The 12,231-nt window shown below is 48.7% G+C and overlaps 1 protein-coding gene across 3 annotated transcripts in view; it reads left to right on the top strand.

The window, feature by feature from the left end:
- Nucleotides 1-11,672: 11,672 nt before the first annotated feature.
- LOC106601128 (G patch domain-containing protein 8) overlaps nucleotides 11,673-12,231 on the top strand; it is a 37,630-nt gene continuing 37,071 nt past the window's right edge. For 2 of the 3 annotated variants that reach the window (XM_045715037.2, XM_082973677.1), the window contains exon 1: nucleotides 11,689-11,759. Coding sequence is in view for 1 of the 3 variants with exons in the window: in XM_014193077.3 (XP_014048552.3) it covers nucleotides 11,715-11,759 (45 nt within the window). In the remaining 2 variants the exon portion in view is untranslated. Of the gene's footprint in view, nucleotides 11,760-12,231 lie in introns of all 3 variants that reach the window. The other variant, XM_014193077.3, reaches the window with a different exon arrangement.

Here is a 12,231-nt window from a genome sequence, read left to right as displayed (position 1 = left end):
TAGGTGTGTCCAAACTTTTGACTTGTACTGTACATATTTATACATTTTTTGGTGGGTGGAATTTCATTTGTTGGACATAAAATACTGTAAAAAAAAAAACACCTGGAAATTAGCTCTAAGAGTGATTTTCATTTAAGAAATCTGTTCCAAAGTATTTCCACACGTAATAGAGAGAAACGATGTGATCATATACAAATGTAAAAAAGGTTTGAAATTACTATGTTTTAGTCAAATATATTTTGGGGGATTCTTGCGGTCAATTTGCAGTCTGCAAATTATTTGTAGTTATGTTACGCCTCCTGACCATCCTCTCAAGAAAAATCATCCTGAGGCTGAATCTAGTAGATGATCCCTGTCATATGCCTTGCCACCATGATACAGTTGAAGTCAGAAGTTTACATACACCTTAGCCAAATACATTTAAACTCAGTTTTTCACAATTCCTGACATTTAATCCTTGTAAAAATTCCCTGTCTTAGGTCAGTTAGGATCACAACTTTATTTTAAGAATGTGAAATGTCAGAATAATAGTAGAGAATGATTTATTTCAGCTTTTATTTCTTATATCACATTCCCCTTGGGTCAGAATTTTACATACACTCAATTAGTACTTGGTAGCATTGCCTTTAAATTGTTTAACTTGGGTCAAATGTTTCAAGTAACCTTCCACAAGCTTCCCACAATAAGTTGTGTGTATTTTGGCCCATTCCTGATGACAGAGCTGGTGTAACTGAGTCAGGTTTGTAGGCCTCCTTGCTCGCACATGCTTTTTCAGTTCTGCCCACAATGTCAAATAATAGTTCTGCAGGAGGGGTGAAGTCAGGCGCAGGAGACTCAGGTACGTGAAACACGTAGTTACTTTAATAAAGAAAAACAAGTCCAAAATATCAAGCCTACAAGGCAAGGGAAAAAATATTCCAACAAAGGAAGACTAACACAGTCTTGGGAATATAACGGGACGCAGCCCAGCAACCCTAATGCCAAAACGCTAAATATAAAAGGACCAGAAAAGAAATCGCCCCCAACTTACGATAACAGACATGAAACAATCCCAAACACAAAACAGACAGACTAAATACCCCATTAATTACTAAACACAAAACAGGTGCTACCCTAACCAGACATTACCAAACGAAACAGAAAAGGAAATCGGTGGCAGCTAGTAGGCCGGCGACGACGACCGCCGAGCGCTGCCCGAACGGGGAGAGGCGCCACCTGTGGACGTTGTGACAGTACACCCCCCCTGACGCACGGCTCCCGCAGCGCGCCGACGCCGGCCTCGAGGACGACCCGGAGGGCGAGGCGCAGGGCGATCCGGATGGAGGCTGTGGAACTCCTGCAACATTGCAGGATCCAAGATGTCCTCCACCGGTACTCAGCACCTCTCCTCCGGACCGTACCCCTCCCAGTCCACGAGGTACTGCACACTCCCTACCCGACGCCTGGAGTCCAAGATGGACCGGACTGTGTACGCCGGGGCCCCCCCTATGTCCAGGGGAGGCGGAGGGACCTCCCGCACCTCAGCGTCCTGCATTGGACCAGCTAACACCGGCCTGAGGAGAGACACATGAAACGAGGGGTTAATACGGTAGTACGAAGGAAGCTGCAACCTATAACACACCTCGTTTATTTTCCTCAGGACTTTGAACGGCCCCACAAATTGCGGACCCAACTTCCCGCAGGGTAGGCGGAGGGGCAGGTTCCGAGTCGAGAGCCAGACCCTGTCCCCCGGAGTAAACACGGGGGCCTCACTGCGGCGGCGGTCAGCGCTCTCCTTGTGCCGCCCCCCAGCCCGTTTAAGGGATTCCTGGACGGCACTCCAGGTCTCCTTAGAGCGCTGTACCCAGTCCTCCACCGCAGGAGCTTCAGTCTGGCTCTGATGCCATGGCACCAGGACCGGCTGGTAACCCAACACCACCTGAAAGGGCGACAGGTTAGTGGAGGAGTGGCGAAGAGAGTTCTGCGCCAACTCGGCCCACGGTACAAACCTCGCCCACTCTCACGGCCGGTCCTGGCAATAGGACCGCAGAAACCTGCCCACATCCTGGTTAATTCTCTCCACCTGCCCATTACTTTTGGGGTGAAAATCCGAGGTCAAACTAACCGAAACCCCCAGTCGCTCCATTAACGCCCTCCACACTTGGTACGTGAACATGGGACCTCGATCAGAGACGATGTCCTCAGGCACCCCGTAGTGCCGGAAGACATGCGTAAACAGGGCCTCCGCGGTCTGTTGGGCCGTAGGAAGACCGGGCAATGGGAGTAGACGGCAGGACTTAGAGAACCGATCCACAACGACCAGGATCGTGGTGTTCCCCTGAGACGGCGGGAGATCCGTGAGGAAATCCACCGACAGGTGGGACCATGGCCGCTGTGGAACGGGGAGGGGCTGTAATTTCCCCCTAGGCAGGTGTCTAGGCGCCTTACACTGGGCGCACACCGAACAGGAGGAGACATAGAGCCTCACGTCCTTCACCAAAGTGGGCCACCAGTACTTCCATCTAAGACCTCGCACTGTCCGTTCAACCCCAGGATGACCCGAGGAGGGTAGCGTGTGTGCCCACCGAATCAGGTGATCGCGAACACCGAGCGGGACGTACTTCCACCCTGCAGGACATTGAGGGGGAGGGGTTTCTGACCGCAATGCCCGCTCGATGTCTGCATCCACCTCCCCGACTACCGGTGCCACCAGACAGGAGGCTGGAAGTATGGGAGTGGGGTCGATGGACCGCTCCTCGGCGTCATAGAGGCGAGACAGTGTGTCAGCCTTGGTGTTCTGGGAACCTGGGATGTACGAGATAGTAAACTGGAATCTCGTAAAAAACATAGCCCACCTGGCTTGGCGTGGGTTCAATCTCCTCGCCTCCCGGATGTACTCCAGATTACGGTGATCAGTCCAGATGAGGAAAGGGTGTTGCGCCCCCACTAACCAATGTCTCCACACCTTCAGGGCTCTAACCACAGCTAGCAACTTCCTGTCCCCCACATCATAGTTACGCTCCGCCGGACTCAGCTTCTTAGAATAGAAAGCACAGGGGCGAAGCTTGGGGGGCGAGCCCAAATGCTGCGACAAGACAGCTCCAACCCCTGCCTCGGACGCGTCCACCTCCACTATGAATGGTAAAGAGGGGTCCGGGTGAGCCAGCACCGGAGCGTCGGTAAACAGGGCCTTAAGCTGACAAAAAGCTCTGTTCGCCTCCGCCGACCACTGCAGCCACACCGGGCCCCCCTTCATCAGTGAGGTAATGGGAGCCGCCACCTGACCAAAACCCCGGATAAACCTCCGGTAGTAATTGGCAAACCCTAAGAACCGCTGCACCTCCTTAACCGTGGTTGGAGTCGGCCAATTACGCACGGGCCGAAATGAGGTCACATTCCATCACCACCCCGGATCTGGAAATGCGATACCCCAGAAATGAGACGGCTTGTTTGGAGAACTCACACTTCTCAGCCTTGACATACAAGTCATGCTCCACCAGTCGCCCAAGCACTTTACGCACCAGGGACACATGTTCGGCGCGTGTGGCGGAGTAAATCAGAATGTCGTCGATGTACACCACCACACCCTGACCGAGCAGATCCCGGAGAATCTCATCCACAAAGGATTGGAAGACGGCTGGAGTATTCTTTAACCCATATGGCATGACGAGGTACTCATAATGGCCAGATGTAGTACTAAATGCGGTTTTCCACTCGTCCCCATCTCGGATACGCACCAAATTGTACGCGCTCCTGAGATCCAACTTTGTGAAGAAGCGCGCCCCGTGAAATGACTCCACCGCCGTAGCAATGAGAGTTAATTGGTAACTGAAACCCACCGTGATGGCATTTAGACCTCTATAATCAACGCACGGACGCAAACCTCCATCCTTCTTCTTCACAAAAAAGAAGCTCGAGGAGACAGGTGATTTGGATGGCCGAATGTATTCCTGCCTCAAGGACTCAGTGACATATGTCTCCCATAGCCACTGTCTCCTCCTGAGACAGAGGATACACGTGACTCCTGGGATATGCAGCGTTAACCTGGAGGTTTATCGCACAATCTCCTCGTCGATGAGGTGGTAATCGAGTCGCCTTCGTTTTACTGAAGGCGATAGCCAAATCGGCATACTCTGAGGGAATGTGCACGGTAGAGACTTAGTCTGGACTCTCCACCGTAGTAGCACCGATGGAAACCCCTATACACCTGCCCGAGCACTCCCTCGACCACCCCTTAAGAGCCCTCTGTCTCCACTAAATTTTGGGATTATGAGTGGCTAGCCAGGGAATACCCAGTACCACTGGAAATGCTGGGGAGTCAATGAGGAAGAGGCTGATACGCTCCTCATGACTCCCCCGCATCACCATAACCAGTGGCGCAGTAACCTCCCTAACCAGGCCCGACCCAAGTGGTCGACTGTCTAGGGCGTGCACGGGGAAGGGTTGGTCCAACTGGATAAGGGGAATCCCTAACTTATGGGCGACCCCACGGTCCACAAAACTCCCAGCCGCGCCTGAATCGACTAGCGCCTTATACTGCGAGTGCGGGGAAAACTCAGGAAAAGACACTAAGACATGCATGTGGCCAACAGGGGGCTCTGGGTGAGAATGGTGCTGACTCACCTTGGGTGTCGACGTGGTACTCTGCCTGCCCTCTGAACTCCCGGGTGAGCCTCTCCAGCACCGGTCGGCAGTGTGCCCTCTGCGACCACAGTGGGCACAGGAGAGACCCCCCCCCTCCGGTCCTCCTAGCTGCAGCCCCCCCTATCTCCATGGGCGTTGGATCAGGAAGACTGGAAGGTGGAACGAAAAGGGCCCGAGGAGAACGCCCCTCGGGCAGCCAGCAGGTTGTCCAGTCTGATGGACAGATCGATAAGCTGGTCCAGGGTGTTTGTAGTGTCCCGACATGCCAGCTCCCGGTGGACGTCCTCCCTCAGGCTACAACGATAATGGTCAATAAGGGCCCTCTCGTTCCACCCCGCTCCAGCGGCTAGGGACCGGAACTTCAACGCGAAGTCCTGTGCGCTCCTCGTCTCCTGTCTCAGGTGGAACAGTCGCTCACCCGCCGCTTTGCCCTCAGGGGGATGATCGAATACAGCCCGGAAACGGTGGGTGAACTCCGGGTAGTCGTCCCTGGCTGAATCTGGGCCCTCCCATACGGCGTTGGCCCACTCCAGGGCTCTACCCCTGAGACAAGAGACGAGGGCACTCACCCTCTCCTCTCCCGAGGGAGTGGGGCGAACGGTCGCCAGGTACAGCTCCAGTTGGAGTAGGAACCCCTTACACCCAGCGGCCGTCCCATCAAACTCCCTCGGGAGCGCAAGCTTAATCCCACTCGGGCTGGACTCCGTCGGTGCTGTGGGGGGAACAGGGTGGTGGACAGTAGCTGGGTCAGGTGGAAGAGCACGTCTCTCCCAATTCTCCAGGCGTGCTAACACCTGATCCATCGCAGCCCCCAAGCGATGAAGGACGTTGGCGTGTTGGCTAACCTGTTCCTCCACGGACGGGGCTGGTGCTTCAGCTCCTGCTGACTCCATTGTGGTGCGGGATTCTGTCAAATAATAGTTCTGCAGGAGGGGTGAAGTCAGGCGCAGGAGACTCAGGTACGTGAAACACATAGTTACTTTAATGAAGAAAAACAAGTCCAAAATATCAAGCCTACAAGGCAAGGGAAAAAATATTCCAACAAAGGAAGACTAACACAGTCTTGGGAATATAACGGGACGCAGCCCAGCAACCCTAAAGCCAAAACGCTAAATATAAAAGGACCAGAAAAGAAATCCCCCCCCCCCAACCTACGATAACAGACACGAAACAATCCCGCACAACCCCAAACACAAAACAGACAGACCCCACTAATTACTAAACACAAAACAGGTGCTACCCTAACCAGACATTACCAAACGAAACAGAAAAGGAAATCGGTGGCAGCTAGTAGGCCGGCGATGACGACCGCCGAGCGAACGGGGAGAGGCGCCACCTGTGGACGTTGTGACACACAAATTTTGTAAAGGATTGAGGTCAGGGCTTTGTGATGTCCACTCCAATACCTTGACTTTGTTGTCCTTAAGCCATTTTGCCACAACTTTGGAAGTATGCTTAGAGTCATTGTCGATTTGGAAGACCCATTTGCGACCAAGCTATAACTTCCTGACTGATGTCTGAGATGTTGCTTCAATATATCCACATAATTTCCCTCCCTCATGATGTCATCTATTTTGTGAAGTGCACCAGTCCCTCCAGCAGCAAAGCACCCCCACAACATGATGATTCCACCCCTGTATTTCACGGTTGGGGTGGTGTTCCTCTGCTTGCAAGCCTCCCCCTTTTTCCTCCAAACATAATGACGGTCATTATGGCCAAACATTAATATTTTTGTTTCATCAGACCAGAGGACATTTCTCCAAAAAGTACGATCTTTGTCCCCATGTGCAGTTGCAAACCGTAGTCTGTTTTTATATGGAGGTGTTGGAGCAGTGGCTTCTTCCTTGCTGAGCGGCCTTTCAGATTATGTTGATATAGGACTCGTTTTACTGTGGATATAGATACTTTTGTACCCGTTTTCTCCAGCATCTTCACAAGGTCCTTTGCTGTTGTTCTGGGATTGATTTGCACTTTTCGCACCAGAGTACGCTCATCTCTAGGAGACACAACGCGTCTCCTTCCTGAGCGGTATGACGGCTGTGTGGTCCCATGGTGTTTATACTTGCATACTATTGTTTGTACAGATGAATGTGGTACCTTCAGGCGTTTGGGAATTGCTCCCAGGGATGAACCAGACTTGTGGAGGTCTACAATTTTTGCCTGATTTCTTTTGATTTTCCCATGATGTCAAGCAAGAGGCATTGAGTTTGAAGGTAGGCCTTGAAATACATCCACAGGTACAACTCCAATTGACTCAAATGATGTCAATTAGCCTATCAGAAGCTTCTAAAGCCATGACATTATTTTCTGGAATTTTCCAAGCTATTTAAAGGCACAGTCAACTCAGTGTATGTAAACTTCTGACCCACTGGAATTGTGATACAGTGAATTATTGTCACGTCCTGACCCTAGTAAGATGTCATTTTCTATAGTAGTGTAGGTCAGGGCGTGACAGGGGGTGTTTTTGGGTTGTTCTATGTTTTCTATTTCTATGTTTAAATTCTAGTTTTTCTGTTTCTATGTTGGGATTGTTTGGGTTGATCTCTAATTGGAGGCAGCTGATCCTCGTTGCCTCTGATTAGAGATCATATTTAAGTAGGGGTTTTTCTTCCTGGGTTTTGTGGGTAGTTGTTTTCTGTTTAGTGTATGTCACCTGACGGAACTGTTGCCGGTCGTTTTGTTAAAGTGTATTCATTAAAAAGTAAATATGAGCACTATACACGCTGCGCCTTGGTCCCCTTTATACGACCCGCGTTACAGAACTACCCACCATGATTGGATCAAGCGGCGTGCCCGGGCAGAAATGGACACCTGGTCACATCAGGAGTGGATTGAGAGGAGAGACTGGACTTGGGGCCAGGTAATCGTGCGATATCGGAGCCTACCTCGGAAGATCGAGAGGCAGCCCCCAAATTATTTTTTTGGGGGGGGCACACGGGTAGTTTGGCTGGGCCAGGACTGGGACCTGAGCCAATTCCCCGTGCTTTTTGTGGTGAGCATGTGCCTGCCTTTCGCACTCTCTCTCCAGTGCGCCTCCATAGCACAGTACATCCTGTGCCTGCTCCTCGCGCTCTCCCTCCAGCGCGCCTCCAGAATCCAGTACGTCCTGTGCCTGTTCTTCGCACTCTCCCTCCAGTGCGCATCCATAACCCAGTACGGCCGGTGCCTGCTTTGAGCACTCGGTCCTCAGTGCGTCTCCCCAGTCCGGTGAGACCGGTTCCTGCTCCACGTACAAAGCCTCCAGTGATAATCGATGGTCCGATGCCTGTAGAGATGATCCATGGCACTAAGCCTGTAGTGATGATCCATGGCCCGGAGCCTGAAGGGATAAACCATGGCACGAAGCCTGTAGGAATAATCCATGGCCCGGCACCTGTAGAGATAATCTATGGTAAGAAGCTTCCAGTGATGATCCTTGGCGCGGAACCTGTAGAGATGATCCATGGCATGGAGCCAGCAACAACGGTCACTAGTCCGGAACCTATTATGACGCCTCCCAGTCCGGAGCCTCCAGCGACGCTTTTCCGTTTGAAGCCTCCAGCGACGCTCCCCAGTCCGGAGCCTCCAGTGACGCTCCCCAGTCCGGAGCCTCCAGCGGCGGACCGCAGCCCGGAACCTCGAGCGGCGGGCCGCAGCCCGGAACCTCCAGCAGCGGCCCGCAGCCCGGAACCTCCAGCAATGATCTACAGTCCGGTTCCTTCGACGACGATCCACTGTCAGGTGGTAATAAAGCAGAAGGATCAGCGGGTGGAGCGGGGAGTACGCCCCGAACTGGAGCCGCCTCCTATGCTGGAGGTTAAGGTTATGTGGACTACATTTGAGCCGCCATAGTCAAGTATCACCCTCCCTACCCTCCCTACCCTCCCTTTTTGTTTTGTGGTTTCGTTTGTTTTTGTTGCATTCGGGGTCTGCATCTTTGGGGGGGGTACTGTCACGTCCTGACCCTAGTAAGATGTCATTTTCTATAGTAGAGTAGGTCAGGGCGTGACAGGGGGTGTTTTGGGGTTTTCTATGTTTTCTATGTTTTAGTTCTAGTTTTCCTATTTCTATGTTGGGGTTGTTTGGGTTGATCTCCAATTGGAGGCAGCTGATCCTCGTTGCCTCTGATTGGAGATCATATTTAAGTAGGGGTTTTTCTTCCTGGGTTTTTGTGGGTAGTTGTTTTCTGTTTAGTTTATGTCACCTGACGGAACTGTTGTCGGTCGTTTTGTTGTTTTGGTTTAAGTATATTCATTAAAAGTAAATATGAGCACCTTGGTCCCCTTTATACGACCCGCATTACAATTATAAGTGAAATAATCTGTTTGTAAACAATTCTTGGAAAAATTACTTGTGTCATGCACAAAGTAGATGTCCTAACCGACTTGCCAAAACTATATTTTATTAACAACAAATTTGTGGAGTGGTTGACAAACGAGTTTTAATGACTCAAACCTAAGTGTATGTAAACTTCCGACTTCAACTGTATATAGGCCTAATTCCTTGATCACACCTACAGGTTAATTACGGAAAATGGTACGCAGCATCTGGATATGTGTCCAATAAAAGTTCAACATTCACCTTCTGCTACCATTTCTGTCAAGTCCACTACCATACAGTTTGATACATACATTCGATAAATCCAACGACACAGAACGCACTGCAACGGCCTCTGCAAGGCAATGCTGCAAGCCAAACGCAGCGTTCTTTTGGAAATGAATGTACTTCTGGTGTACCAAAATGCAATGATGCTAACGCATCGATCACACCGACAGCATCTTTGCATTTTGGTACACCAGAAGTACATTCGTTTCCAGTGGAATGCTTAATTTGCCTTGCAGCATTGTGTTGGAGAGGCAGTTGCAGTGTGTTCTGTGTGGTGCATATGTTGGATTTATCAAACGTATGTGTCAAACTGTATGTGTATAACGCTTTGAACACACTGACAGCATCATTGTGCTAAATAGTTGTAATTAGCCTTTGTGTAGCTGGTGTAGAGAGTCAGGCGCAGGACAGCAGATATGAGTAATCAACGTATTTACTCAATTATTCACAAAATACAACACAATATACCGAGCCCACAATAACGGACCATATACAAGACAAACAATTACTCACAAACAAACATGGGGGAACAGAGGGTTAAATAATGAACAAGTAATTGGGGGATTGAAACCAGGTGTGTAAGACAAAGACAAAACAAATGGAAAATGAAAAGTGGATCAGCGATGGCTAGAAGGCCGGTGACATCGACCGCTGAACGCCACCCGAACAAGGAGAGGGACCAGCAGCATCATCTGGATATGTGTGCAACAACAGTTCAACATTCACCTTCTGCTACCATTTCTGTCTAGCCGTCTACGCATACAGTTTGACACATAGATTCCAACTTACGCACCACACCAAAAGCACTACAACTGCCTATGCAACGCAATGCTACAAGGCAAACGCAGCATTTAATTGGAAATTAATGTAATTCTGGTGTACCAAAATGCAATGATGCTGTCGGTGTGATCAAAGTGTAACTTAACAGAAATGGTAGCAGAAGGTGACTGTTGAACTTTTGTTGCACACATATTCAGATGATGCTGCGTACCATTTTGCGCAATGACACTGTTGGTGTGATCAAGGGGTAAAATGGCACAGTGGCAGAATAAATTCAACCACGTGTTTCATCATCACTGTCAGGTGAAGTCCACAAAGCATATTGCATGTAGGTCATATAACAAACAGTTACATGACCTACAGCATGGTCAAGCAAGTTAATGTTTCTGACATTTTCGTACCACTAAACAACTATTAATTTAGAACCATGGAGAGTTAGGCTACCACAATTAAGTCGCAAAGAAATCAGGAGCTGCCTCCACTATTCCAGCACCATTTCAACTTTAACATTTCAACATAATAAAATCATCTATGTGCAAAATGGCTGTGACAACTAAAAGATACCAAAAACAATACATTCCAATCAATGTAAGCTAAATATGATGTGGCTGTCCATGGTACAGCAGAAAATAGTTGAGATTAGTAATTGTCATGCTGGGTTTAAAGTAAAAACATATTTTCTCAGCTTTTTTCTCCATCTATGTTGAGGAGGTCAGAGACCTGGCAGAGTGGTGCCAGGACAACAACCTCTCCCTCAACATGGGCAAGACAAAGGAGTTTATCGTGGACTACAGGAAATGGAGGGCCGAATACACCTCATTCACATCGATGGGGCTGTAGTGGAACGGGCCGAGAGCTTCAAGTTCTTCAGTGTCCACATCACTAAGGACCTATCATGGTCCAAACACAGTCAAATAGGGCACGACAACACCTCTTCTCCCTCAGGTGTCTGAAAAGATTTGACATGGGCCCTCAGATCCTCAAAAAGTTCTACAGCTGCACCACTGAGAGCATCTTGACTGTCTGCATCACCGCTCACTCACACATAACACACAACTATATGTACATATCTACCTCAATTTCCTCGTACCCCTGCACGTTGACTCGGTACTGGTACCCAATATATATTTCCGAGCTTCTGTATTATTGCGTATTTATTCATCGTGTGGTGGGTTTTTTTTTGTAAGCATTTCACTGTTAGGCTACACCTGTTGTTTTTGAAGCATGTGACAATTAAATGCTGTTTGATTTGTGTGGCCTTGGTGCTATTCAATGTCTGGCCACGAGATGGCATGGGAACCTAGCTTAACTGTTATCCAGGTAGCGCTTGTGGAAATGCGTTGTCTCCCATTGAGCTGTAATAACAAAGTAATAATGTAATGTATAGCTTACTGCTCTCTTTCGACAGCTGAAAGTAAAATAATAATATTTCTAATTTAACAAAGTGTACATGAGTGGGCATTTGTGTGGGTATAAATGTAGTCTAAACTAAATTACCTAGATTGTCATATGAGGGTGCCCGTTGCTGGTTTAGGAACCAGCTAATATGCTTGGGTACGCTTAATAACAATAAGTTACACTGTTTTACAAATGTGCTACATTGTTTCAAAGTATACGTCAATCAAAGCATTTGCAAGTTACAATTGGACAGTTGCTTTGTTGGTAACTCAGTAGGCGTTTCCAAGTCCAGCATTCCAAGAAACGAAAGAAGCTGCTGCGTACAGAAAATGGCTGACAGATTTTCTAGGTTCAACGAAGAACGTGATTTCCAGGTAATATTAATCAAATATTTAGCAACTAAACACAATATAGTATAAATAATATCCGAGAATAATTGTGCACCTTAACACATTTGGAAACGAATCAGGAGTCTGTAATAGGTTCAAAGGTATGCTAGCTAGGCTAGTTAGCAGCAACTTGATAGTCCAGTGTTCGACGAGTTGTATTGCTCTCGAGCTCGTCTTGGCTAGCAAGCAATGCATTGAACCCACAACTACCAATTCTAAGCACGTGCTTAGTGGATACAAAATAATAATAGTAATTTTGACAAAGTAAACCGAGTGACCTTGGGGAAATGAGCTAACTACATCGAGCTAGCTAACATTAGTTGGCTGGCTAGCTGTCACATTGTTGGTGCTGACAATGACAACAATGACAATGTACATTTAACAGACGGTCTTATTCAGAGCGATTTACAGTTAGTACATTCATCCTAAGGTAGCTTGCTAGGTGGGACAAATACAT

This window comes from Salmo salar, chromosome 03 (genome assembly GCF_965601325.2).
Source record: "Salmo salar chromosome 03, fSalSal1, whole genome shotgun sequence".
NCBI lineage: Eukaryota > Metazoa > Chordata > Actinopteri > Salmoniformes > Salmonidae > Salmo > Salmo salar.
Note: the sequence above shows the minus strand (reverse complement) of the source record. Positions and strands in the feature narration are given on the sequence as shown.